The 26,594-nt window shown below is 43.2% G+C and overlaps 1 protein-coding gene across 12 annotated transcripts in view; it reads left to right on the plus strand.

Moving 5' to 3' along the window:
- LOC132385203 (neural cell adhesion molecule 1-like) overlaps nucleotides 1-26,594 on the plus strand; it is a 786,620-nt gene that overhangs the window by 411,556 nt on the left and 348,470 nt on the right. For all 12 annotated transcript variants that reach the window (XM_059957108.1, XM_059957113.1, XM_059957106.1 and 9 more), the window contains exons 5-6: nucleotides 22,667-22,804; nucleotides 24,687-24,804. In XM_059957108.1, the coding sequence (XP_059813091.1) occupies nucleotides 22,667-22,804; nucleotides 24,687-24,804 (256 nt within the window). The remainder of the gene's footprint in view (nucleotides 1-22,666; nucleotides 22,805-24,686; nucleotides 24,805-26,594) is intronic.

A 26,594-nucleotide genomic window follows, 5' to 3' on the forward strand; every position in this document is an offset into this window, starting at 1 on the left:
AAATAAGTTCTGTTCCTTCCTCCCTTGCTCACACGTACACAGTCCTTTAATCCCAGGACAGGCCTCCAGCAAACATCGACTCAGGCTGAGATTTGGTTCAACTTCCAGACTCCCCATTCAACCCTGAGGCCTTAATTCTTAGCGTCGATCCTAAGACACACCGATCATCAAACATTAGACCTCGAATTCTGAACTCACTGTTGATGGGACCCCAACACTAAACCTCACTAATTATTGAACCTCAACCATTTCTTCTGGGCAGTGGTAGTGTTTGCACTTAACCTCCTGGGTACCTGGATCATTTAGTGCTTTTCCATCACCTTCCAGGTATACCCCAGATAAACTCCCAAAGGAAATGTCAGTGGATGCTTTAAAGGTGCTAGGAACATAAAAGAGTGTCAAACCTTTTACCACCAGTGAGAATTACTAGATGTCATTGATAAATGGCCAGGAAGGATCTCAGGAATTAGCTCCCAGATTAGTGAATTGTTATGAAGCTTGCACCCTGCTCTTGACAGGAGCTCCAGGCTCCAATATATCCTTAATATGGAAATGCATCTGGAGCAGAAATGTAATGTGCACTCATTGACCTCTTTATCAGGTAAACCTGTACACCCATTTGTTAATGCAAATATTTAATCAGCAACTCAATGCATAAAAGCATGAGTCAAGATGTTCATGGTCAAGAGGTTCAGTGTTGTTCAGACCAAACATCAGAATGGGGAGGAAATGTGATCTAAGTGACTAAGTGTGGAATGATTGTTGGTTTGAGTATCTCCTGGAATTTTCACACACAACAATCTTTAGAGTTTATGGAGAATGGTGCAAAAAAAAAAGACATCCAGTGAGCAGCAGCTCTGTGGGCGAAAATGCCTTGTTAGTGAGAGAGGTCAGAGGTGAATGGCCAGACTGGTTCAAGCTGACGGTAAAGCAACAGCAACTTAAATAACCATGTGTTACAACACTGGTGTGCAGTAGAGCATCTCTGAATACACAACATGTCGAACCTTGATGTGGATGGGCTACAGCAGCAGAAGACCACAAACGTACACTCAGTGGCCACTTTATTAGCTACAGGAGGTACAACTTGCTGGAATTATTCAGCAGACCAGGCAGCATCTTTGGAGAGACAAGAATCAGAATCAGGTCTAATGGCATAAGTCATTAATTTAGTTGTTTTGTGGCAGTAGTACATTGTAATACAGAATAATAAAACTAAACTAAATTACAATAAAACATATATTAAAAATAAAATAGTGCAGAAAGAGAGCAAAATAGTGATGTAGCTTACACAGGTTCACTGTCGATGGAGAAATCTGATGGCAGTGGGTTAGAAGTTGTTCCTAAAACAGTGTGTGTCTTCAGGCTCGGTGATGGTGGCAATGAGAAAAGGGCATGCCCTGAGCAATGAGGGTTCTTAATCATGGATGCTACCTTTTTGAGGCATCAGCTGTTGAAGGTCTCCTCCATGGTGGGGTGACTATTTCCTATGATGCAGTTGACTGAGTTTACAACCTTCAGCAGCTTTTTCTGATCCTGTGCAGTGGCCCCTCCATACCGGATGGTTATACAACTAGTTAGAATGCTCTCCATGGTACATGTGTCGAAATTTGCGAGTCTTTGGTGACATACCAAACCTCCTCAAGTCTCCTAATGTAATATAGCTGCAGTTAATGTTTCACTGCACTAACCTTTCAGTAGAGCTTCTAACAGATCTTTTGAATGAATGATCATCAACTTGAAACATGAACAAATTTTTCTCTGGTCTGTCAGGTGCTACTCAGCCCATTTTTAATTAACTGAACTGAAATTTTGATCTATTTACTTGTCTCTGGGCCTTTCTATACCCATCCAGCAACATCGCTGGTTTCTTCCCACATTCCAAAGATATATGGTTAGAGTTAGTAGCTTCTGGACATGCTATATTGGTGCTGTGGAAGTGTGGCAACACTTGCAGGCTGCCTCTCCACTCCATCCTCAGGCTGTTGTTTTTCAGACATAAACAACATATTTCACAGTATGTTTCAGTGTACATGTGACACCTAAAGTCAAAGCTTTATATTTCTTTTAAACTTTTATCCTACTGTGCTCACTGTGTCCATTGGAGGCAGTGCGAGCATAGCTGAAATTTGTCATATGGACAAATAAAGAGAAATAGACACAAAATGTTGGAGGAACTCAGCAGGTCAGACGGCATCTCTAAAGATAAAGGAGAAGAGAGTGGTTCATGCGAAAAGGGGAAGGAAGAAGGGCACCGGCAGGAGGCGATAGGCAGGTGAGGAGAAGAAAAGGACCAATGGGGAATTGGGAGGAGAAGGGAGGATGGAGAAATTATTCGGTTAGAGAAATTGATGTTAATGCTGTCAGGTTGGAAGCCATCCAGACAGAATATGAAGTGTTGCTCCTCCAACCTGAGAGTGGCAATAAAGGAAACCATGGAGTGACATGTTGGAATGGGAAAGGGCAGTGGAATTCTGGGAAATCCCCTTGTTACCCCTCTCACACTATTTGTTCGGGTGTGACTCTACTGGTGCAGTAACTTTAAAGAAGGTACAGGAGCCTCAGGCCTCACACCACCAGGTTTAGGAATTGTTATTGCTCCTCAACCATCAAGCTCTTGAACCAAACAGGATAACTTCACTCAACTTCACTTGCCCAATCATTGAAACGTATGAGTCCTGAGGCGCCTGTACCTTCTTTCTGATGGCAGCAGTGAGAAGAGAGCGTGAACTGGATGGTGGGGGTCCCTGAGGATGATTACTACTTTCCCCTGACAATGTTTCATGCTCAATGGTGAGGAAGATTTTACCCTTGATGGACTGGACTGTATCCATTATTTTTTTGCAGGATTTTCCATTCAAGGGCATCAGTGTTTCCATACTAGGCCATGATGCAACTAGTCAATATATTCTCCACCGCACTTGTATAGAAGTTTGTCAAAGTTTTAGATGTCATTGCTGAATCGTCACTTTAGATTCACAACAGCGCCTTTACTTCCAACTCTGAAGGAAGTAAAGGTGCTTCCATGCTCTCGTTGTAATTGCACTCGTGTGCTAGACCCTGGACAGCACCACCAAAATAGTAACACTGAGGAATTTAAAGTTGCTGGCCCTCTCTAGCTCTGATCTACCAATGAGGACTGGCTCATGGACTCCGGCTTCCTCCTGAAATCAATAATCAGCTCCTTAGTCTCGCTGACATTGAGTAAGGGGTTGTTGTTATCACACCACTCAGCCAGATTTTCCATCTCCCTCCTGTATGCTGATTCATCACCTCCTTTGATTTGGACTACACACACAAACAAAGACACTCACAGGACTGACTAACAACTAATGTGAAAAAGAAGACAAGCAAATGGTAAATAAATAATACTGAGAATGTGAGTTGTAGAGTCCTTGAAAGTGAGATCATTGGTTGTGATCAGTTACTGCTGAGGTGAGGCAAGTCAAGCTTATTGTCATTTAACTATATACATGTATACCGTGAAACAAGACATTTCTCCAGACCAGGATGTAAAGCACTGTAGTACACATAATACACAATAACTTAGGAGTGTAAGAATTACATCTACAAATGCATTACACTTAGATAAACGAAGTAACATCCATAAATTAAATATTGTAGGGTATAGCACAAATTATCCCATGACTTTTTAATGCGATGTGGCATGGAGATTAGAAGCCTAATAGCCTGGGGGAAGAAACTGTTCCCCATCCTGACCGTTCTTATTTTTATGCATCGGAATCTCCTGCCTGATGGTAGAAAGTTGCTGGATGGATGGGTGGGATGCTTAATAGTACTAAGGGCCCTGCATTCACAGCACTCCTGATAAATATCCCTAATGGATGGTAGGGAGACCCCTATAATCCTCTCAGCTGTTCTCACAGTCTTTCCTGTCTGATGTTCAGCTGCTCCCATACCAGATGGAGATGCAGCTTGTCAGGACGCTCTCAATGGTACACCTATAAAATTCAGTGAAGTTATCTACACTGATAAATGTGCAATAGTTGATTTATCACTGCAGAACATAGTGAGTGAACTGAAGGAAGATGAATGTGCGTGTTCTCTTAAGTCACTTAGGCACAATTGGACATACTACCAGTTTTTATACCTTCAGTATCCATGAAGTATTGATTGCTTTATGATCATTGTCCTCTGATATTTGTTTCCAGTCAATTTCATTCCATCAGTTTCCGGGCTTCTCAAGATATATCAGACTCAGAACTTCACTGTGTCTTTAACCAGCTTCTTACCAGCAACAGCTGCAGTTTATACCTTGAGCTTGCCTGGATAAATTCCCCAACCACCCTCAACAAATTTCACAGCCTGGAGGACTGATTGGTGCATGCAGGATGTCGTATACACACTGGTGACATCAATAGACACCCTCTCCCATCCAAAACAAAATCTGACATCTGAATTCAGTAGGTCAGGCTGCACCTATGGAGGGAAATAAATAGTTAACGTCTCAGGCCAAGATCATTCATCAGGACCTTATAAACATGAGGTGTCTTGAGGAGCCAGACCTGATGAAGGGCCTTGGCCTGAGACATTGACTATTCATTGCCTGAACTTCTGAATTTCTCCAGAAGTTTGTGTGTGTTGCTTAAAATTTCCAGCATTTGCAGAACCTAAAATCATAGTACATTGCAGCACAGAAACAGGCCCTTTGGTCCAGTCCATAACAAGCTATTAGTCTGCTATTTCCATTGACCTGCACCGGGACCATAACCCGCCATACCCCTCCCGTCCATGTACCTATCCAAATTTCTCTTAAATGTTGAAATCAAATCTGAATGCACCACTTCCACTGGGAGTTCGTTCCACACTTCCATCACCCTCTGAGTGAAGAAGCTATCCCTTGTGGTCGCCCTAAAAGTTCACCTTTAATCCATAACCAATCACCTCTAGTTCTAGTCTCACCCAATCTCAGTGGAAAAAACCTGTTAGTATTTACCCTATCTTTGCCCCTCATAGCTTTGTATACTTCTATCTAATTTCCCTTATTCCCCTACACTCCAGGGAATAAAGTCCTATCCAATTCATGCCTTTCCCCATAACATAGATCCATGAACCCTGGCAATATCCTTTCTAATTTTACTCTGTACTCTTTCAATTTTATTGATATTTTTCAAGTAGTTAGGCGACCAGAACCGCAAACAATATTCCAAATTAAGCCTCACAAACATCTTATACAATTTCAACATAACGTCCCAATTTCTCTACTCAGTACTTTGACTTATGAAGGCCAATGTGCCAAAAGCTCTCTTTATAACCCAGACTTCCCCACAATAAAGAGACATCCTCTCCGTCCACACTATCTAGGCCTATCACTATTTAATAGATTTCAGTGAAATTTCCCCCCCCCCCCCCCCACCATTCATCACCTCCTTTGATTTGGACTACAAACACAAACACAAGCAAAGACACTCACAAGACTGACTAACAACTAATGTAAAAAAGAAGACAAGCAAATGGTAATAAATAAATAATACTGAGAATGTGAGTTGTAGAGCCCTTGAAAATGAGATCATAGGTTGTGTTCAATGAGTACAGGTGCAGAGCTATCCAATGCCCCTCATACATTAACCCTTTCATTCCTGGAATCATTCTCGTGAATCTTGCCTGGACCCTCTCCAATGCCTTTCTTTGATGCCCAAAACTGCTCACAGTACTCCAAGAGCAGTCTGGCATTATCTTGCCTCAGCATCTCATCCTTAAAGCAGTTAACGTCTCAGGCCAAAGCACTTCATCAGGACCTGATAAAAATGAGGTGCTTTGAAGAGCCAGTACTGATGAAGGGGCTGGGCCTGAAACATCAACTGTATATTTCTTTCCACAGATACTGCCTGACCTGCTGAGTTCCTCCAGCATTTTGTGTGTGTTACTCTGTGCTTTTCTTGTGTGGTTTCTTTACAAGAGCACTGTTTGATGTTTGTTTTTGACAGAATGACTCACTCGGAGATTTTACTTGACGTCATTTTCAAAGCAATTGGAGGAAGAAGTCATCCCTTTGATTCATTCTCCTGGCACACACACTTCCCCTGATAAAAAGCTTCAGACTCTGTATGATTTAGGATCTCTTGACAGCTTTTAATTTCCTGTGATGCAAGACCAGAAGCAATCTGCTATTTAAGCACCATGTAGCTAAATAGATGTTTCAGTGCAATGTACCCTGCAGTCATCTTATGCGGAAGGAACCTGGTGAGAAGATTGTGGGTAAAATCTATCCAGTTTCCACCTGTTTCCTGGACATTTTATAATTGGATTCCATTCATACCCATGGGCAATGCCCTCTCCGTCATCCCCAAATTTAACCCTGGTCCAAGCAATAATAATTTAAAGATTAGCTTTGTTTCTCACATGTACATCCAAACATACAGTGAAATGCGTCATTTGTCAACAGCCAACACCATCCGGGATTGTGCTGCTTGTGACTCGCAAGTGTCGCCACGGTTCTGGTGTGAACATAGCATTCTTCAATTCATTAAGCCTATCCTTATCCTGTGCACTTTGGCACATGGGAGGAAACCAAAGGAAATCCACTGGGAAAATGTACATGCTCCTTACAGACGGCAGTGGTATTTGAATCCCAATCAGTGATCACTGTGCTACCATGTGCCACCATGGCTACCCACAGGTCTAACTACTTCTAAGGCTGAGTCCTCCCTTTTCTCTCACACCTTTCAATGGAGGTGCTGCTTTTAGTGCACATTGTGTTGATCTTCTCAGCTGCCTGGTTAGCCTGTCAAATCTATTGTGGAAATTGTGGTAAGGCAAAGGTTAAAGACAACGACCAGGTGAGGATGACTTTGTCAGTGTGCAGTCAAGCCCAGACAAGGGATACCTTTGAAATGAGAATGCTGGAGCTATTCTTCTTTACTACAGAAAGACAGGTGAGAATGACCATGTAATCAATCTAGAAGAACATAGCATCACACACAAAATGCTGGAGGAACTCCGCAGTTCAGGCAGCATCTATGGAGATGAATGAGCAGTTGACATTTTGGGCTGAGACCCTTCATCAGGACTGGAAAAAATGATGTGGTTAGAGCAAGAAGGTGGAAGAAGGGGAGGAAGTAGTACAAGGTGGCAGCTGATAAGTGAAACCAGGAGAGGGAGAGTGTGGAAGTAATGAGCTGGGAAGTTGACAGGTGAAAGAGATAAAGGGTTGGAGGAGGGGGAATTTGATAGGAGAGGACAGAAGTTCATGGAAGAAAGGAAAGGAGGAGGAGCATCAGAGGAAGGTGATAGGCAAGTAAGAAGATAGGGAAACAGGAATAGGGAATGGTGAAGTGGGGTTGGGCAATTACCAGAAGTTCAAGAAATTGATGTTCATGTTATCAGGTTGGAGACAACCCAGATGGAATATAACCTGAGTGTGGCCTCATTGCAAGAATAGATGCAATAAATGAGGACATAGACTGACATGTTGGAATGGAAATGGAAGTAGAATTGAAATGGGTGGCTTCTGGGAGGTCCCTACGGACATAGCGTAGGTGCTCGGTGAAGCTGTTTCCCAATCTACGTTGGGTCTCACCAATATACGGGAGGCCACATCAGAAGCACTCGATACAGTAGATGACCTTAACAGACTCACAGGTGAAGTGTTGCCTCACCTGGAAGGAGTTTTTGGGGCCTTGAAAGGTAGTGAGGGAAAGGTGTAGGGGCAGGTGTAGCACTTGTTCCATTTGCAAGGATAAGTACCAGGAGGGAGATCAGTGGGGAAGGACGAATGGGCAAGAGAGTTGAGTAGGGAGTGGTCCCTGCAGGAAGTGTGAAGTAGGGAAGAGGGAAAGATGTGCTTGGTTGTGGGATCCCGTTGGAGATGGTGGAAGTCACGGAAAATATACAGTGCCTTGCAAGAGTATTCAGCCCCCAATGCAACACAGGCAAAATGTTGGAGGAACTCAGCAGGCCAGGCAGCATCTATGGAAAAGAGTAAACAGTCAACGTCTCAGCCCATTTGGGAATGTTGGGTCAGCCAATCAGAATGGTGGAATTGGGAAAACAGGGAGGAGAGGTTTTGTGACAGACACGGGTGGGGGTCGTGGTCTTTTTTGGCTTGAGTTGAAGAGAGAAGAAGGTCAGGGGAACTGGCAATTAGATTCCGTCTAACTAGAATGCAGAATCGATGGAGTTCAAGATAGGAATTTCTACTGGTGATCGGTCAATAGGAGTCGGCACTGTGAGTAAAACAGACACATCCAGCTTTTGGAAGATATGACCTCCAACAATGTTGACTGGTTTAATTATAATGCACCCTTATATTTATTTTTACCTTTTCTTCTTTTAATAACTGTTTGATTAATCTGACATTAGTAAATCCACCTTCTTTATAATAGTATTGGGTGTATGATCTGTTGCTTCTTACTGGAGGATATTTGCGTAGGGGCAGTATTTATACTTGGTTACATCCACCTACTAGGATGGATTCTCCAGATACCTTATGAGGTAACCGTAGCCTTCAGCCAGGAGCAGATGTCATCAGGTGGTTCCCAACCTTCACAGAGTGCTTCGACCCTTAACCATGACACTCTCCAGTTGGTGGACCGGCAGTGGTGGCCAAATCACTGCCCATCTGCTCCTGGCTTCCAGCTTCCCTCCTCTCACCTAATCCAAATCCAACGAGAGGCTCGTTCTGCCTCTTCCCCCATCCTACGAGCTGCTTGTTTTATGCTCCCTTCATCCTGGCCCAGAGCTGACAACAACCATCATGCTGATTTGGCTGGGAAACCTCTGCAGCCAATCTCCACGGGAACAACCATGCCTGCCATCCCTTGTCTTTGCACTCCTGCACTTCAAGGCCTTTCTCTAGTGGGCCTCTTCCATATAACCATGTAACAATCACAGCACGGAAACAGACCATCTTGGCCCTCCTAGTCCGTGCCGAACCCTTAATCTCACCTAGTCCCACCTACCCGCACTCAGCCCATAACCCTCCACTCCTTTCCTGTCCATATACCTATCCAATTTTACCTTAAATGACACAACTGAACTGGCCTCTACTACTTCTACAGGAAGCTCATTCCACACAGCTATCACTCTTTGAGTAAAGAAATACCCCCTCGTGTTTCCCTTAAACTTCTGCCCCCTAACTCTCAAATCATGTCCTCTCATTTGAATCTCCCCTACTCTCAATGGAAACAGCCTATTCTCGTCAACTCTATCTATCCCTCTCAAAATTTTAAATACCTCGATCAAATCCCCCCTCAACCTTCTACACTCCAATGAATAGAGACCTAACTTGTTCAACCTTTCTCTGTAACTTAATTGCTGAAACCCAGGTAACATCCTAGTAAATCGTCTCTGCACTCTCTCTAATTTATTGATATCTTTCCTATAATTTGGTGACCAGAACTGCACACAATATTCCAAATTTGGCCTTACCAATGCCTTGTACAACTTTAGCATTACATCCCAACTTCTGTACTCAATGCTTTGATTTATAAAGGCCAGCGTTCCAAAAGCCCTCTTCACCACCCTATCTACATGAGACTCCACTTTCAGGGAACTATGCACAGTTATTCCTAGATCTCTCTGTTCTTCTGCATTCCTCAATGCCCTACCATTTACTCTGTATGTTCTATTTGGATTATTCCTGCCAAAATGTAGAACCTCACACTTCTCAGCATTAAACTCCATCTGCCAATGTTCAGCCCATTCTTCTAACCGGCATAAATCTCCCTGCAAGCTTTGAAAATCCACCTCATTATCCACAACACCTCCTACCTTAGTATCATCGGCATACTTACTAATCCAATTTACCACCCCATCATCCAGATCATTTATGTATATTACAAACAACATTGGGCCCAAAACAGATCCCTGAGGCACCCCGCTAGTCACCGGCCTCCATCCCGATAAACAATTATCCACCACTACTCTCTGGCATCTCCCATCTAGCCACTGTTGAATCCATTTTATTACTCCAGCATTAATACCTAATGACTGAACCTTCTTAACTAACCTTCCATGTGGAACTTTGTCAAAGGCTTTGCTGAAGTCCATATAGACTACATCCACTGCCTTACCCTCGTCAACATTCCTCGTAACTTCTTCAAAAAATTCAATAAGGTTTGTCAAACATGACCTTCCACGCACAAATCCATGCTGGCTACTTCTAATCAGATCCCGTCTATCCAGATAATTATAAATACTATCTCTAAGAATACTTTCCATTAATTTACCCACCACTGATGTCAAACTGACAGGTCTATAATTGCTAGGCTTCCTTCTAGAACCCTTTTTAAACAATGGAACCACATGAGCAATACGCCAATCCTCCGGCACAATCCCCGTTTCTAATGACATATTAAAGATCTCCGTCAGAGCTCCTGCTATTTCTACACAAACTTCCCTCAAGGTCCTGGGGAATATCCTGTCAGGATCCGGAGATTTATCCACTTTTAAATTTCTTAAAAGCGCCAGTACCTCCACCTCTTTAATTGTCATAGGTTCCATAACTTCCTTACTTGTTTCCCACACCTTAGACAATTCAATATCCTTCTCCTTAGTGAATACCGAAGAGAAGAAATCATTCAAAATCTCTCCCATCTCCTTCGGTTCCACACATAGCTGACCACTCTGATTCTCTAAGGGGCCAATTTTATCCCTCACTATCCTCTTGCTTTTAATATAACTGTAGAAACCTTTCGGATTTACTTTCACCTTATTTGCCAAACCAACCTCGTATCTTCTTTTAGCTTTTCTAATCTCTTTCTTAAGATTCCTTTTACATTCTTTATATTCCTCGAGCAATTCCTTTACTCCATGCTGCCTATATCTATTGTAGACATCCCTCTTTTTCTGAACCAAATTTCTAATATCCCTTGAAAACCATGGTGCTCTCAAACCTTTAACCTTTCCTTTCACCCTAACAGGAACATAAAGATTCTGTACCCTCATAATTTCAACCTTAAATGACCTCCATTTCTCTATTACATCCTTCCCATAAAACAACTTGACCCAATCCACTCTCTCTAAATCCCTTCGCATCCCCTCAAAGTTAGCCTTTCTCCAATCAAAAATCTCAACTCTAGGGCCAGTCCTGTCCTTCTCCATAATTATATTGAAGCTAATGCTATTGTGATCACTGGACCCGAAGTGCTCCCCAACACATACATCTGTCAGCTGACCTATCGCATTCCCTAACAGGAGATCCAACACTGCCCCATCTCTAGTCGGTACTTCTATGTATTGTTGCAAAAAACTATCCTGCACACATTTCACAAACTCTAAACCATCCAGCCCTTTTACAGAATGAGCTTCCCAGTCTACGTGTGGAAAATTAAAATCTCCCACAATCACCACCTTGTGTTTACTACAAATATCTGCTATCTCCTTACACATTTGCTCTTCCAACTCACGCGCCCCATTAGGTGGCCTATAATACACTCCTATCAGTGTTACTGCACCTTTCCCATTCTTCAATTCCACCCAAATGGCCTCCCTAGAGGAGCTCTCTAATCTATCCTTCCAAAGCACCGCCATAAGATTTTCTCGGACAAGCAATGCAACACCTCCTCGTCTGGCCCCTCCTACTCTATCACACCTGAAGCAACTAAATCCAGGAATATTTAGTTGCCAATCACACCCTTCCTGCAACCATGTTTCACTAATAGCTACAACATCATAATTCCAGGTATCAATCCACGCTTTAAACTCATCCACCTTTCTTACAGTGCTCCTAGCATTAAAATAGATACATTTAAGATACTCTCCATCTCCTCCTCTCTTTCCATCCCTAACAATACATTCAAATTTATTATCCTTTTCTTTCTTCTCCCCTACATCTTCGGGCTGAGCGCATCCCTTCTCCATCACCTGCCTTTCCTCCCTCACACACTGTCTATTTACTTGCTCCACTGGTGAACTAACCTCCTCTCCCATAGTCTCCTCAAATAGTCTCCTGCCCCCCCATCTTACTAGTTTAAAGTCCGCCCTGTAGCCCTAGCAAACCTCCCCGCTAGGATATTGGTCCCCCCACGGTTCAAGTGTAACCCGTCCTTCTTGAACAGGTCACTCCTGCCCCAGAAGAGGTCCCAATGATCCAGAAACTTGAATCCCTGCCCCCTGCTCCAATCCCACAGCCACGCATTCATCCTCCACCTAATTCTATTCCTACTCTCACTGTCGCGTGGCACAGGCAGTAATCCCGAGATTACTACCTTTGCGGTCCTTCTTCTTAACTGCCTTCCTAACTCCCTATACTCTCGTTTCAGGACCTCTTCCCCTTTCCTTCCTATGTCATTGGTACCTACATGTACCACGACCTCTGGCTCTTCACCCTCCCACTTCAGGATATCTTGGACGCGATCAGAAACGTCCCGAACCCTGGCACCAGGGAGGCAAATTACCATCCGGGACTCCTGGTCACCTCCACAGAAACGCCTGTCTGAGCCCCTGACTATTGAGTCCCCTATTACTATGGACCTCTTTCTTCTAACCCTACCCGTCTGAGCTACAGGGCCATCCTCTGTGCCGGAGGCTCGGCCACTGTCACTCCCACCAGGTAGGCTGTCCCCCCCAACAGTACTCAAACATGAGTACTTATTGTCAAGGGGTACAGCCACTGGGGTACTCTCTAGTACCTGCCTCTTCCCCTTCCTGACTGTAACCCACCTATCTGCCTCCCGTGGTCCCGGAGTGACCACCTGCCTGTAACTCCTCTCTATCACCTCCTCACTCTCCCTGACCAGGCGAAGGTCATCGAGCTGCAGCTCCAGTTCCCTAACTCGGTCCCTCAGGAGCTGCAGTTCGGCGCACCTGGCGCAGATGTGGACGTCCGGGAGGCTCGGAGACTCCAGGATCTCCCACATCCGACACCGAGAACAACAAGCTGCCCTCACACTCATACTCCCAAATAACTGAAAATACAAGAACTAAAAGATAAGCCTACTGTGCCCTCTTCCGCCTAAGCCCTCTGAGCCCAAGCCCTACACTCCGCCCGGCTCACTCCGCTGCCCGCAAACGAAGCTGCCCGCTTCTTAAGGCGGCGTTCTTTATATATCTTCCCTCCTTCCCGGGCCTCCTTCACGCGCCTGCGCAGTCCCGCCTCTCAGAACTCCAATCTGAGAAGCAATTGGACAATTTAAAAATGGCCGCCACCGCACTTCCTCTCAAGCCTCGCTGTCCTCTTCCAAAAGAGAACTACCTCACTCAGTATCTCCTTTATATATCTTCCCTCCTTCCCAGGCCTCCTTCACGCGCCTGCGCAGTCCCGTCTCTCAGAACTCCGATCTGAGAAGCAATTGGACAATTTGAAAATGGCCGCCGCCGCACTTCCTCTCAAGCCTCGCTGTCCTCTTCCAAAAGAGAACTACCTCACTCAGTATCTCCTTTATATATCTTCCCTCCTTCCCAGGCCTCCTTCACGCGCCTGCGCAGTCCCGCCTCTCAGAACTCCGATCTGAGAAGCAATTGGACAATTTGAAAATGGCCGCCGCCGCACTTCCTCTCAAGCCTCGCTGTCCTCTTCCAAAAGAGAGATCCCCCACGGCACCGTCAGCTCAACCAGAATTATTTTCCAGTCTTGTGGAGAGCTGTGTGCATCACCTCCAGGAACTGCAGCCTCCTTCCCACATCGACCCTCATCTCCCAGGACCTGGCCATTAGCTGCAAATTTGGCTTTGGTTGTTTGGTTACAAAAGGCCTAGCTCCCTCTTTGATGAAGATGATGGTCTTGCTCAAATCTGTGCCAGCCGTCCTCTTCTTGCATCTCTCTCGCTCTAGTGTGTCAGCAAGAGTCAGCAGCACCTTATCATGGCGCCACCTATACCATCCTTGAATTAGAGCTGTTTTACACCCAGACAGTATATGAGCCAGTGTCCTGTTTTGACCACAGAGCTTATAGTTTGGGTCCTCTCTTATCCCCCACGTGTACAGATGTAATGGCGAAGGAAGGGTGTCGCAAGAGGAAGGAAATACGGAAGGGCTTCAGTCTCCATAACTTTGCCCATGAAATTTTGCGCTTGGGCAGATCCCATTTTGTCCAGGCACCCTGGGACACTTGTTCCACTGCCTTTAACATCTGCTTCTCTTCCTCACGGATCAGTTCTTCTGCCTGTACCATGTCTCACCTGTTCCTTATGCTTGTGTTTCCCCACTGCTGGAAGTGAACTGAGCCGAGGCCTTGCCGCCCTACACAGGGGTTGCCTATGATATCTCGCAGTTTCAGAGAACACACTGCCTGCTCTACTGCTGCGTTGGCTGCCCACATACATCCAGTTCTGGTTGTAACGCCTGCTTGCTTTACCAGGTCATCATTGGAATCTCTCAAGCTTAATAAGGCTCTGCATTTAGCCACCTTGAATTCCTCCACAACACATGACAGGGGAAGCTGCAGCTGCCCAGATCGTATATAGAGGCCCACTGAAGAGTGGCTTGGGGGAACTCCTAACCATCTCCGCAGGTGCTTGATGGTTTTCCTCTCGATGCCCTCTATGGCAGTCATGGGGAACTTCTAAAGTGTGAAGAGCCAGAGAAGCCTGGGCAGAAGGCCGTATTGGTACAGCTGGGTGTTGAATTTACTGGGAAGTCCGCATTTGTGGATCTTCTTCATCTATTCATCTGTCTGCTTCACAGCATTGGTGACATTGGCCCCATCTGTCAGTGATGCATTAAACCATTTCCCCAAGCATTTCATCGGGTTATCTTCAATGGAAGGGATGACCTCACCCTGAACTTGGAGGCCAAGCTTTCTAGTTACTTCGCTCTTTCTGATCACCATACACCTGGACTTCTTGGCCTTGAAGGACATCCTCACCCAAGTGGCTACATTGTCCAGGGTTTCCAATACCCGTCTTGCTTGGACGTGTGACACGGTTGTTATAGTGATGTCGTCCATGAACCCTCATAGAACCGGCTGGCCAATGCCTGACTCCAGTGTCGGGCCATGGGTTATGTCTTCTGCTGCTGGTATTAGGAGGTTCACTCCCATAATAAATAGGGTGGGGGAGATGGTGCACCCTGTTGGAATCCCCTTCTAGAGGTCCTGCCAGCTTGTTGAGAAGTAGGCTGATGTAAATCTGAGTTTGAATCCTCCTAGGTAGCTGGTGATCATGTCTCGAATAGCCACTGTGACGTGGTAGTGGTCAAGCCCTTCTAGGATGAGGTCATGTGGAATAGATCCGTAGGCATTCGCGAGGTCTAACTGGACAACTATTAGGTCGCCTTTTTTCTGCTTGGCCTCACGGATCAAATGGCTAATCATTGAGGTGTGATCCAGATGCCCCAAAAAGCCTGGAATGCCGCCTTTCTGGATGGGTGTGTTGATATAGCGGTTCTGCATCAGCCTTTTTGCAAGCACATAAAAGAAGATCTTACATTCCACATCCAGGAGAGAAATTGTCCTAAACTGGACAATTACGGAAGAATCCTCTTCCTTTGGAATAAAGCAACCCTCTGCCAATTTCCAACTTGATGGAATAGTACCTTTGGCCCAGATCTTTCTAATGACCTTCCACGGCCTCCGAAGAAGTTTTGGGCATTTATTATACACCTTATAAGGTATGCCATTTGGGCCTGGGACATCTGATGCTTCAGCTTTCCAGATGATGTCCTGGATTTCCTGCCATGAAGGCTCGTTCACATTCAGCTCAATTGATGATTTTTCTGGTCTATGCACAGCCCGATTGGTTCCTAGTCCCTGACCTCTCTGTGGGTCACTCTGTGCCTCCCGCAGGAACTCCTCTACCTCTGGCTTTGAGCTGGATAGTATACCAGTTTTTTGTTGGCCAAGAAGAGGCCTGGTGAAGCTGAATGGATTTCTCACAAACTGCGTTTGCCTTTTCTCTTTCTTCCTTCTTTGCTGTCGAAGATGTTCCGCCCACCGAAGTTTACATAGCTGTTCTCGCAGCATGCTGGTTAAGTCCTTGATACCTTCTTTTTCGGCCGGTGAGCTGTTTTTAAACCTCTTGTTGAGTGTATTTAATTCGCCTCTCAAGTGACAAACCTCCCTTTCCCTCCTATTTGGTTGCCGCGGTAACTCGGGCTGACTTTTCCGCTCCATTGGGCCAATCGTTCCTTAGATAGATTGTACGCTATGGCTGTGAGTGAGTCGATCTTTCTCTGTACTGGGCCTGCTATGGCAACTTCCAGGATGCCGTCTAGATCATCATTGAACTGCATCCAGGCGACGTTGTCTGACAATCTAGGCCATTTGATTCTGTCTTTCCTTGACAAATGGATTGGAGTAGCCGAGGGGGAATTCACTTGGTCTGTTGTTTTGTGTTGAGGCGACTCAAGTGCGGAGAGATCTTCAGCTCTGTATTCACTCAGATCGGGGATTAGGTGGTTGAAACATCCCAATGTTTGGTTTGGTGGGACCCAAGTCATACTGACCCTAGATGTATGGAGTTTAAGAAAGGTGGCTTTCTCACCATGGAGTCCAGTGGCTGTTAGCAAATGGCTAACGAGCTGTGCTTCTATCTATATAGTACTAAAACTCTCATGCTCTGTCTGTTTGTGACTTCCAATTAGTGCAAATGGTGCATTACAATGGCACTTTTTTGGCTAAATCGACTTACAATGCACTGACTTACAGAATGCAGGTGAAGTTCAGGGTTATATATTCATTCATTTGCAAAAATCAACAGGCTGTCTTTCATCCGAGAGCTGATCCGCCATCATGAAAATCAGGATGCGATACCACGACCCATGCGCATGGCCAGCTTCAGCAGTGACACCAAGCGGAGCAAAAGGGCAGGGCAGCTCTATTTCGAGTGGTCACATATCACCATCAGTACATGCAGGATTGGGACAGATCTAGCTGCCACCCATCAATAAGAGATCATTAAATTTTACGTACTGCTCATTCAATATTTTTATTTGTATATTACAAGTCAAAAAAAGTACCAAATACATTGTATTAAAAATACAGTTACAGTCACAAACCCTGTATTCATAAAAATTACATTAAATTGTAATATTAAAATATAAAAAATTTGGTATACAGAAAAAAATCTAAACCCACTACTAAAGTCAGAGCTGTTAGGAAAAGCAAATAAAAAGGGAGGAAAAACCCTTATCATATAAAATATATTATTAGCCACTTTTACAACAAATCAAAGGTTTTGAAAATAACTCAAAAATGGTCCCCACAATGTATAAAACTCTTGACTAGATTCAAAAACTGATCATCAGATCTTCTCTAAATTTAAACATGACATAACATCCTGTAACCCATAATGACGTACTTTGAGACACCCATAAAACCCTTTGCTGCAGTCAAAGGACAACTGTGACTATATCACGTCCATTTAGGAGAGCACCAATGTCTCCAGAATGACAACGAGAGGCACAAGGGTGGCAGATCAACCAGAAATGTTGCCATCAGAAGTGTCCTTTGTTAAACGAGGAGGAGCTATATTTGTCTCGCTACACGTCTTCTTTAATAAACTGGTTTTTATTTTTCAGTTTACAAAGCAAAGCAATACCAATAGCATTAAGGAAAATTTAATGTTCATTCTGGTCACATCAGACTGCACTACCTTTCTCTCAAAGGGTGCCCCAACGGGTCACCCCGTTATCTAGTATAACCATATAACAATTACAGAACAGAAACAGGCCATCTTGGCCCTTCTAGTCCATGCCGAACGCTTACTCTCACCTAGTCCCACCGACCTGCACTCAGCCCATAACCCTCCATTCCTTTCCTGTTCATATATCTATCCATTTTTTTTTAAATAACAATATTGAACCTGCCTCTACCACTTCTACTGGAAGCTTGTTCCACACAGCTACCACTCTCTGAGTAAAGAAGTTCCCCCTCGTGTTACCCCTAAACTTTTGTCCCTTAACTCTCAACTCATGTCCTCTTGTTTGAATCTCCCCTACTCTCAATGGGAAAAGCCTATCCACTTCAACTCTATCTATCCCCCTCATAATTTTAAATACCTCTATCAAGTCCCCCCTCAACCTTCTATGCTGCAAAGAATAAAGACCTAACTTGTTTAACCTTTCTCTTAGTATTTAATATGTAGTGCAAAAAGAGAGTTTAAAAAAAGAAAACAGTGAGGAAGTATTCATGGTTTCATTGTCAGTTAGGGGAACAAGCTGTTCCTAAAATATTGAGTGTATATCTTCAAGCTCCTGTACCCTCCTCCCTGATGGTAGCAATAAGAAGACAGCATGTTCCAGGTGACAGGGTTCCTTAATGATGGATACTGTCTTTTTGAGGTATCACCTTTTGAAGATGTCTTTGATGCTGGGGAAGCTAGTGCCCATGATGGAGCTGGTTGACTGAATCTGGGCGTAGAGGCTGAGTCTTCATCAGAGACTGGAGGTTGAAGGCCCAGTGTCTCTGAGTTTGGGGGTCTGAGGCCCAGAGTGGTCTGACCTGGAGCTGTAAGCCTGTGTGTGTGAGGAGATGCGAGAGTGGGAAAGGAACTTGTTTTTTAGCTGTTGTCTTGTTTAGTTCTGTTGTTATTGTTGCTACTTGTGTTCTGCTGTTGTTTTGCTGTAAATTGTGGGTGTGCTATCTTTGTATCGGAATGTTTGGTGACACTTGCAGGCTGTGTGTTCATTGATCAAGATTCTAAACTCAAGAATGTTTATTGTGATTTTTCAGTACACGAGTGTAAAGGAGTTTGTTACTCCAGATCCAATACAGCCTAAAAATTTACCACCCCATCATTAAGTATAAAGTATAAAGAACACAATAACAAAGCACAGTACATATAAAAGCAATCCTATTAAACACAATGTATATGCAGTTGTTGTATTTGTTGTTGTAGTTGTTATAACTTTGACAAAGTTCCACATGGAAGGTTAGTTAAGAAGGTACAGTCATTAGGTATTAATGCTGGAGTAATAAAATGGATTCAACAGTGGCTAGATGGGAGATGCCAGAGAGTAGTGGTGGATAATTGTTTATCGGGATGGAGGCCGGTGACTAGCGGGGTGCCTCAGGGATCTGTTTTGGGCCCAATGTTGTTTGTAATATACATGAATGATCTGGATGATGGGGTGGTAAATTGGATTAGTAAGTATGCCGATGATACTAAGGTAGGAGGTGTTGTGGATAATGAGGTGGGTTTTCAAAGCTTGCAGGGAGATTTATGCTGGTTAGAAGAATGGGCTGAACGTTGGCAGATGGAGTTTAATGCTGAGAAGTGTGAGGTTCTACATTTTGGCAGGAATAATCCAAATAGAACATACAGGGTAAATGGTAGGGCATTGAGAAATGCAGAGGAACAGAGAGATCTAGGAATAACAGTGCATAGTTCCTTGAAGGTGGAGTCTCATGTAGATAGGGTGGTGAAGAAGGCTTTTGGAACGCTGGCCTTTATAAATCAAAGCATTGAGTACAGAAGTTGGAATGTAATGTTAAAATTGTACAAGGCATTGGTAAGGCCAAATTTAGAATATTGTGTGCAGTTCTGGTCACCGAATTATAGGAAAGATATCAATAAATTAGAGAGAGTGCAGAGACGATTTACTAAGATGTTACCTGGGTTTCAGCACTTAAGTTACAGAGAAAGGTTGAACAAGTTAGGTCTCTATTCATTGGAGCGTAGAAGGTTGAGGGGGGATTTGATCGAGGTATTTAAAATTTTGAGAGGGATAGATAGAGTTGACGTGAATAGGCTGTTTCCATTGAGAGTAGGGGAGATTCAAATGAGAGGACATGATTTGAGAGTTAGGGGGCAGAAGTTTAAGGGAAACACGAGGGGGTATTTCTTTACTCAGAGAGTGATAGCTGTGTGGAATGAGCTTCCTGTAGAAGTAGTAGAGGCCAGTTCAGTTGTGTCATTTAAGGTAAAATTGGATAGGTATATGGACAGGAAAGGAGTGGAGGGTTATGGGCTGAGTGCGGGTAGGTGGGACTAGGTGAGATTAAGAGTTCGGCATGGACTAGGAGGGCCGAGATGGCCTGTTTCCGTGCTGTGATTGTTATATGATTATATACATGGACTGATGTACATGAACTGACGTGAGGTGATGTTTATATAGCGGTGGTTGGGGGTGTGATGGGGTGGGTTAGTGGGTGGAGATGTTGATCGGCCTCACTGCTCGGGGAAAGTAATGGTTTCTGAGTCTGGTGGTCCTGGTGTGGATGCCTCTTCCCTGATGGGTGTGGGACAGACAGTCCACGAAAAGAGTGGGGATAATAGAGAAGCACAAATCTGGGGAAGGATACAAGACTGTCTCAAAGGCACTTAAACAAAGGCTCAGTGCAGAACATTGTGAAAAGTGGGAAAAAATATGAAGCCACAGCCACACTTTCCAAGATCAGGCTGTCCCTCTAAACTTTGTCACTAGAGATGAATGTCACTTGTAAGAGAGGCCAACAGTCACTCTGAGCGAGCTGCAGAAGTCAGTGGCTGTGATTGGAGATGAGGTTCATGGCTCCACAATCTCTAAGGCCTTGCACAAAAAAATGTATTTATGGAAGAAGCCCTGGCTAAAAAAAAAGCATATCCTTACCAGTAAAGATTCACTTAGAAGATACTGTGAAGATGTGGAAGTCGGTCTTGTGGTTGGATAAGACTAAAGTGGAACTTTTTGGCTTCAACACTATTCAACATTATGTGTGGCATAATTTTAATACTGTGCATTAGCCAGGTAACACCATCCCTACTGTAAAGTATAGTGAAGGTAGTATCATGCAATGGGGATGTTTTTCAGTGCAGGGTCTGTAAATCTAGTTAGGATTAATGGGAAGATGAATGCTGCTAAACACAGAGAGATCCTGGATAAAAACCTGTTAGCCTTTGCCAGAAAGCTTAAACTGGGGAGGAAATTAGTCTTTCAACAACCCAAAGCACACTGACAGAGTAACCATGGAGTGGCTTCAAATGAAGAAAATTGCTGTCCTTCAGTGGCTCAGTCAGAGTATGACCTTAACCGGATCGAACATCACTAGCAAGACCGCAAGATTGTTATCCACTACTGCTCCGCAAATAACCTGGCACAGTTTGAGCAATTTTGCAAGGAGGAATGGGAAAATCTTGCTCCATCATGTTGTTTAAAGTTAATAGAGACTTATCCTAAAAGACTACTGGCTGTAATAGCTGCAGTAGGTCATTCAACTAAGTACTGAGCCAAGGGGGATGAATACTTTAGAGTTGCTGACGTTTCAGTTTTTAAAGTTTTAGTTTTTTATTCTTTATGAAAAAAGGAGCATGTAATTTACAAAAAATAACCCTTAGTTAAGTTGATCAAAATGCCTGGTTGTAATACTCATTTATGTGAACAAAGAGTTGGGGGCTGAATACTTTTACAAACCACTGTATATAGTACACTTACTTTGATTATAAATGTACTTTGTAAAAAAATTCTGAATCTGCATCTAAATCTGGATCAATCCTAAATCTTCCTATAAATGGAGTGGATTCTGTTCAGATTCAAGCAATGACAATTTGAATAGACTGGGTGTATACGTATGCTTGTTCTTGCTTCTCCGTGAACCTGCAGAGCCATTTACCAAGCTTGTGAAGTAAATTCCAGGAATCTGTTTCAGACAGATTTGAACATTGGTTATCAGAAATAAACATTCAGTCTCAGATGCGATATACAACAAATTATTTCAGTAAGCAGAAGCAAAGTCAACACATGAGAGAATTAATTTTTTTGATGAACACAATATATCCAGAGATCAAAAAGATGGACCATTGGATTGTGGTGGCCCATCGTCTGACAAGCAAAATGTGGTTTGTTTAGTGAACTGTAAAGTGAGTGAGCATGGAACAAGACTATTACTGAGTATGAAAGAGTCAAGATAATAAATATAATACTCATCGGTCAATCAAATAACTGTATCTTCCAGCTCAGAAAGACTCTGTGAGTTGTATGTTTTCATATGGAAGCATCCCATCTAATTATTTTAAACATTCAATTAGAACTGAAAATGTCCTCTTGATAGCTGACCAACACAACATCAGTTTGATCATAAAAGAAGATTTTATGTTGATTCCTACACCAACTCCTGTGGTCAGATTGTTCCTTGGACTTTTCTAGTTTTAACTCTCAGTTCTCAAAGAAGTTCAAAGTAAATTTATTTTATCAAAGTATGTATATGCCGCCATATACTACCTTGAGATTCATTTATACAGGTATTCACAGTAGAACAAAGAACTACAATTGGAAAACTACACACAATGACTGATAAACAACCAATATGCAAAATAAGACAAATGGCACAAATATGAAAAACAAACTAATGTTAAACAAACCAATATTGAGAACACGAGTTGTAGAGTTCTTGAAAGTAAGACTGGATGTTGTGGAATCAGTTCAGTGTTGAGGTGAGTAAAGTTATCCACACCTGATGATTGAGGGGTAATAACTGTTCCTGAACTTGGTGGTGTGGGACCTGAAGTTCCTCTACCACCTTCCCAATGGCAGCAGCGAGAAGAGATCATGGCCTGCATGGTTAGAGTCCTTGATGATGGATCTCTTTCTTTTAATGTCCAAACTTCCGGAAGCTCCATGGCCATTCCCAACAGTTTCTTAGTAGAAAACATTGGTCACTGCAGATCCACAAGAAGTTGAGTAAAAAATTTTCTACTTGATCAGAGAATTGAGAGGGATATTCTGCTGGAAGATACTTTGTTCTTCATCTGCAGACTATAACTTCTTTGAGCTGAAGTATTTTCATGTCTGAATGAGTTTTACTTGAAGTGCAAATGCTGATTGCCTCGTTTTTTAAATCATTTTTCAGTTCGTTTCACAATGTTGCCCAACAACTACTTGTTAATCCGCAACATTAGGAAGACAGATGAAGGTACTTATCGATGTGAAGGGAGAATCGCTGCTCGTGGTGAAATCAAATTCAAGGATATTAAGGTTATTGTGAATGGTAAGTTCTCTTTACTGCTGTTACTGATGTCTTTGATGTTTTTTTTGTTAATTATACATCCTTTTTATGTGCAAGCACTACTGATTACTGTCTCTCACTGAATTTGTTCCTTGCCATGCCATTGGAATTTCACAATGTTCCATATGTTGAATCGTCGCATTAAGAACATCTTGTACTGATTTACGTGGCAGTTCATATACAGGTCCTGTCCAGTTACGGCTCTTCAGTTGCTGAGAACTGTCCATTTAGTTTGCAAATAAAAAATACAGCCACTGGGCAATATGAAACACTAGTTTTCTCGGCTGCGTAAGTCTAGGGAAGACAATCTCCAGCCCCACTAAACGTGTGAGATTGAGGTGTGAGCCCACCCCGAAACCCCCTGTTTGTGTGGATGCTGCATGATTTGTTACACTGTTACGAATCAGTATCACGAAATAACCAACAGTACACCACATACAATTAAATGATTTAGCTTTATAATTCTTAATTTGACTCAAGGGTTATTAAAGAAAAAGCAAAAAAAGAAAAGGGCGATTTTAATGAAAGTCTTATATGCACAAGTTGGAGTTCACAGTTTCCCCTTTGCCAATCCTCCTTCAATCTCCCCAGGCTTCGCCGAATCATGGCCCTGCTCCAGGTCAAGTCCTATGATTTCTTCTCTCTGGCGTCTTCTGCCTTCCTTTCCCGCCGAACAAAACCCCCAGCTCACCCTGGTGTCAGGCACACAACACAAAAACACACTCTCTTCATTGGATGGCTCACATTCCAAAGCACTGGTTATCACTAACCATAACCCAAACACTGCTGCTGCAGAAAAACCTTTACATTAGCAGTGAAACCTTACCCAGGGTGTTACATACAATACTGTACAAAAGTCTTAGACACATGTAAAAAAAAATCTGTAACGCGAAGATGCTTTCAAAAATAATGAAATGGAAAGTGTCTAAACTTCAAAAAATACAACGTTCAATGTAAATTTATTATCAAAGTACATATATGTCACCATATACAACTCAGAGATTAATTTCTTGTGAGCATTAACAGTAAACCTACATTATAATAACCATAACAGAATCAATGAAAGAATCATTGAAAGAACACCTCCAACTTGGGTGTTCAACCAGAGTGCAGAAGACAACAAACTGTACAAATACAAACAAAATAATAATAATAAATAAATAAGCAATAAATATCAAGAGCATGAGTATGAAGAGTCTTTGAAAGTGAGTCCATAAGTTGTGGAATCATTTCATTGATAGGGCAAGTGAAGTTGAGAGAAATTATCCCCTTTGTTTTAAGAGCCTGATGGTTGAGGGGTATTTTCTGTTCCTGAACCTGGTGATGTGAGTCCTGAGGTTCCTGTACCTTCTTCCTGATGTCAGCAGTGAGAAGAGAGCATGTCCTGGGTGGTGGGGTCCCTAATGATGGATGCTGCTTTCCTGCAGCAATGCTTCATGTAGATGTGCTATACGGTGTGGAGGGCTTTACCTATGATGAACTGGGCCTCATCCACTCGTTTTTGTAGGATTTTCCATCCAAGGTTGTATGCTATTTCTATACACATATTAGAAAAAGTCTTGTCACAAACTGAGTTCCCATGCAGCATGGTATGCCTGTAGTCCTGCAGAGGACAAAAATGTATACTACCTTTCTCTTCATGTGGTCTCAACTGCAAGCTTGTACTTCTCCTCCACCAACCATCTAATTCTGGCTTCTTCCCCCTTCCTTTTGGGTCTTAGCCCAAAATGTCGACGTTTTGTTCCTCTCCATAGATGCTGGCTGACTTGCTGAGATCCTTCAGCCTTTTGTATGTGTTGACCTTTTTGAGATGCCTTGGATCAACAATTCATCTGGTATTTATCATCTCCTGTTTGTGTTTCAGTTCCTCCCACCATCCACGTCAGAGAAATGGTGGTGAATGCCACGGCGCACAGCGAGCAGTTGGTCACTTTGGCCTGTGAGGCAGATGGTTTCCCTAAGCCAAAGGTGATTTGGCAAAGGTAAGGCACATAAAGTACATCAGCAAAAATAAAGCTGTTTCTATTGTTCCCACCCACTGCTCGATTATCTCTTGTATCGGGAAACATTTATTTGATGGGTTAAATAAATTATTGATTAAATCAACAATTCCTCTGCAGTTTATGCCTACGTGAAGCAAGGAAGCAATAAAACTAATAAAAAGATTAGCTTTTTATTAAGCCATAGTGCAAGCAAACATGTGGCATGAACCATAGCACCATAGAACATTACAGCACAGAAACAGGCCTTTTGGCCCTTCTTGGCTGTGCCGAACCATTTTTCTGCCTAGTCCCACTGACTTGCACCTGGGCCATATCCCTCAAAACCCCTCTCATCCAAGTACCTGTCCCAAGTTTTTCTTAAATGTCAAAAGTAAGCCTGCATTCACCACTTCATCTGGCAGCTCATTCCACACTCCCACCATTCTCTGTGTGAAGAAGTCCCCCACGAATGTTCCCTTTAAACTTTTCCCCCTTCACCCTTAACCCATGTCCTCTTTTTTTCTCCCATAGCCTCAGTGGAAAAAGCCTGCTTGTATTCACTCTATCTATACCCATCATAATTTTATACACCTCTATCAAATCACCCCTCATTCTCAAGGGAATAAAGTCCTAGCCTATTCAACCTTTGTCTGTAACTCAGTTTCTCAAGTCCCGGCAACATCCTTGTAAACCTTCTCTGCACTCTTTCAACCTTATTAATATCCTTCCTGTAGTTAGGTGACCAAAACTGCACACAATACTCCAAATTCGGTCTCACCAATGTCTTATACAACCTCACCATTACATTCTAGCTCTTATACTCAATAATTTGATTTATAAAGGCCAATGTATCAAAAGCTCTCTTTACGACCCTATCTACTTGTGACGCCACTTTTAGGGAATTATGTATCTGTACTCCCAGATCCCTCTGTTCTACTGCACTCCTCAGTGCCCTACCGTTTACCTTGTATCTTCTACCTTGGTTTGACCTTCCGAAGTGCAATACCTCACACTTTTCCGCATTAAACTCCATCTGCCATTTTTCAGCCCATTCCTCCAACTGGTCCAAATCGTTCCAGTTTGCTTTGAAAACCTTCCTCACTGTCCACTACACCTCCAATCTTTGTATCATCAGCAAATTTGCTGATCCAGATTGCCACATTATCATCCAGATCATTGATACAGATGACAAATAACACTGGACCCAGCACTGATCCCTGAAGCACACCACTAGAAACAGGCCTCCACTCAGAGTAGCAATCCTCCACTACCACTCTCTGACTTCTCCCATTGAGCCAATGTCTAATCCAATTTACTACCTCTCCATGTATACCTAGCGACTGAATCTTCCTAACTAACCTCCCATGTGGGACCTTGTCAAAGGCCTTACTGAAGTCCATGTATACAACATTCACTGCCCTTCCCTTCATCCACTTTTCTGGTAACTTCCTTGAAAAACTCTTAATAGATTGGTTAAACATGACCTACCACACACAAAGCCGTGCTGACTTTTTCTAAGAAGTCCCTGTCTATCCAAATACTTGTAGATCCTTCCAATAATTTATCTACTACCGATGTCAAACTTACTGGTCTATAATTTCCCGGCTTACTTTTTGAGCCTTTTTTAAACAACGGAACTACATGAGCTATCCTCCAATCCTCCAGCACCTGATCCGTGGATATCGTCATTTTAAATATTTCTGCCAGGGCCCCTACAATTATAACACTAGTCTCCTTCAAGGTCAACAGGAATACCCTGTCAGGTACTGGGGATTTATCTACTCTGATTT

Source organism: Hypanus sabinus, chromosome X2 (assembly GCF_030144855.1).
Source record: "Hypanus sabinus isolate sHypSab1 chromosome X2, sHypSab1.hap1, whole genome shotgun sequence".
Classification (NCBI taxonomy): domain Eukaryota; kingdom Metazoa; phylum Chordata; class Chondrichthyes; order Myliobatiformes; family Dasyatidae; genus Hypanus; species Hypanus sabinus.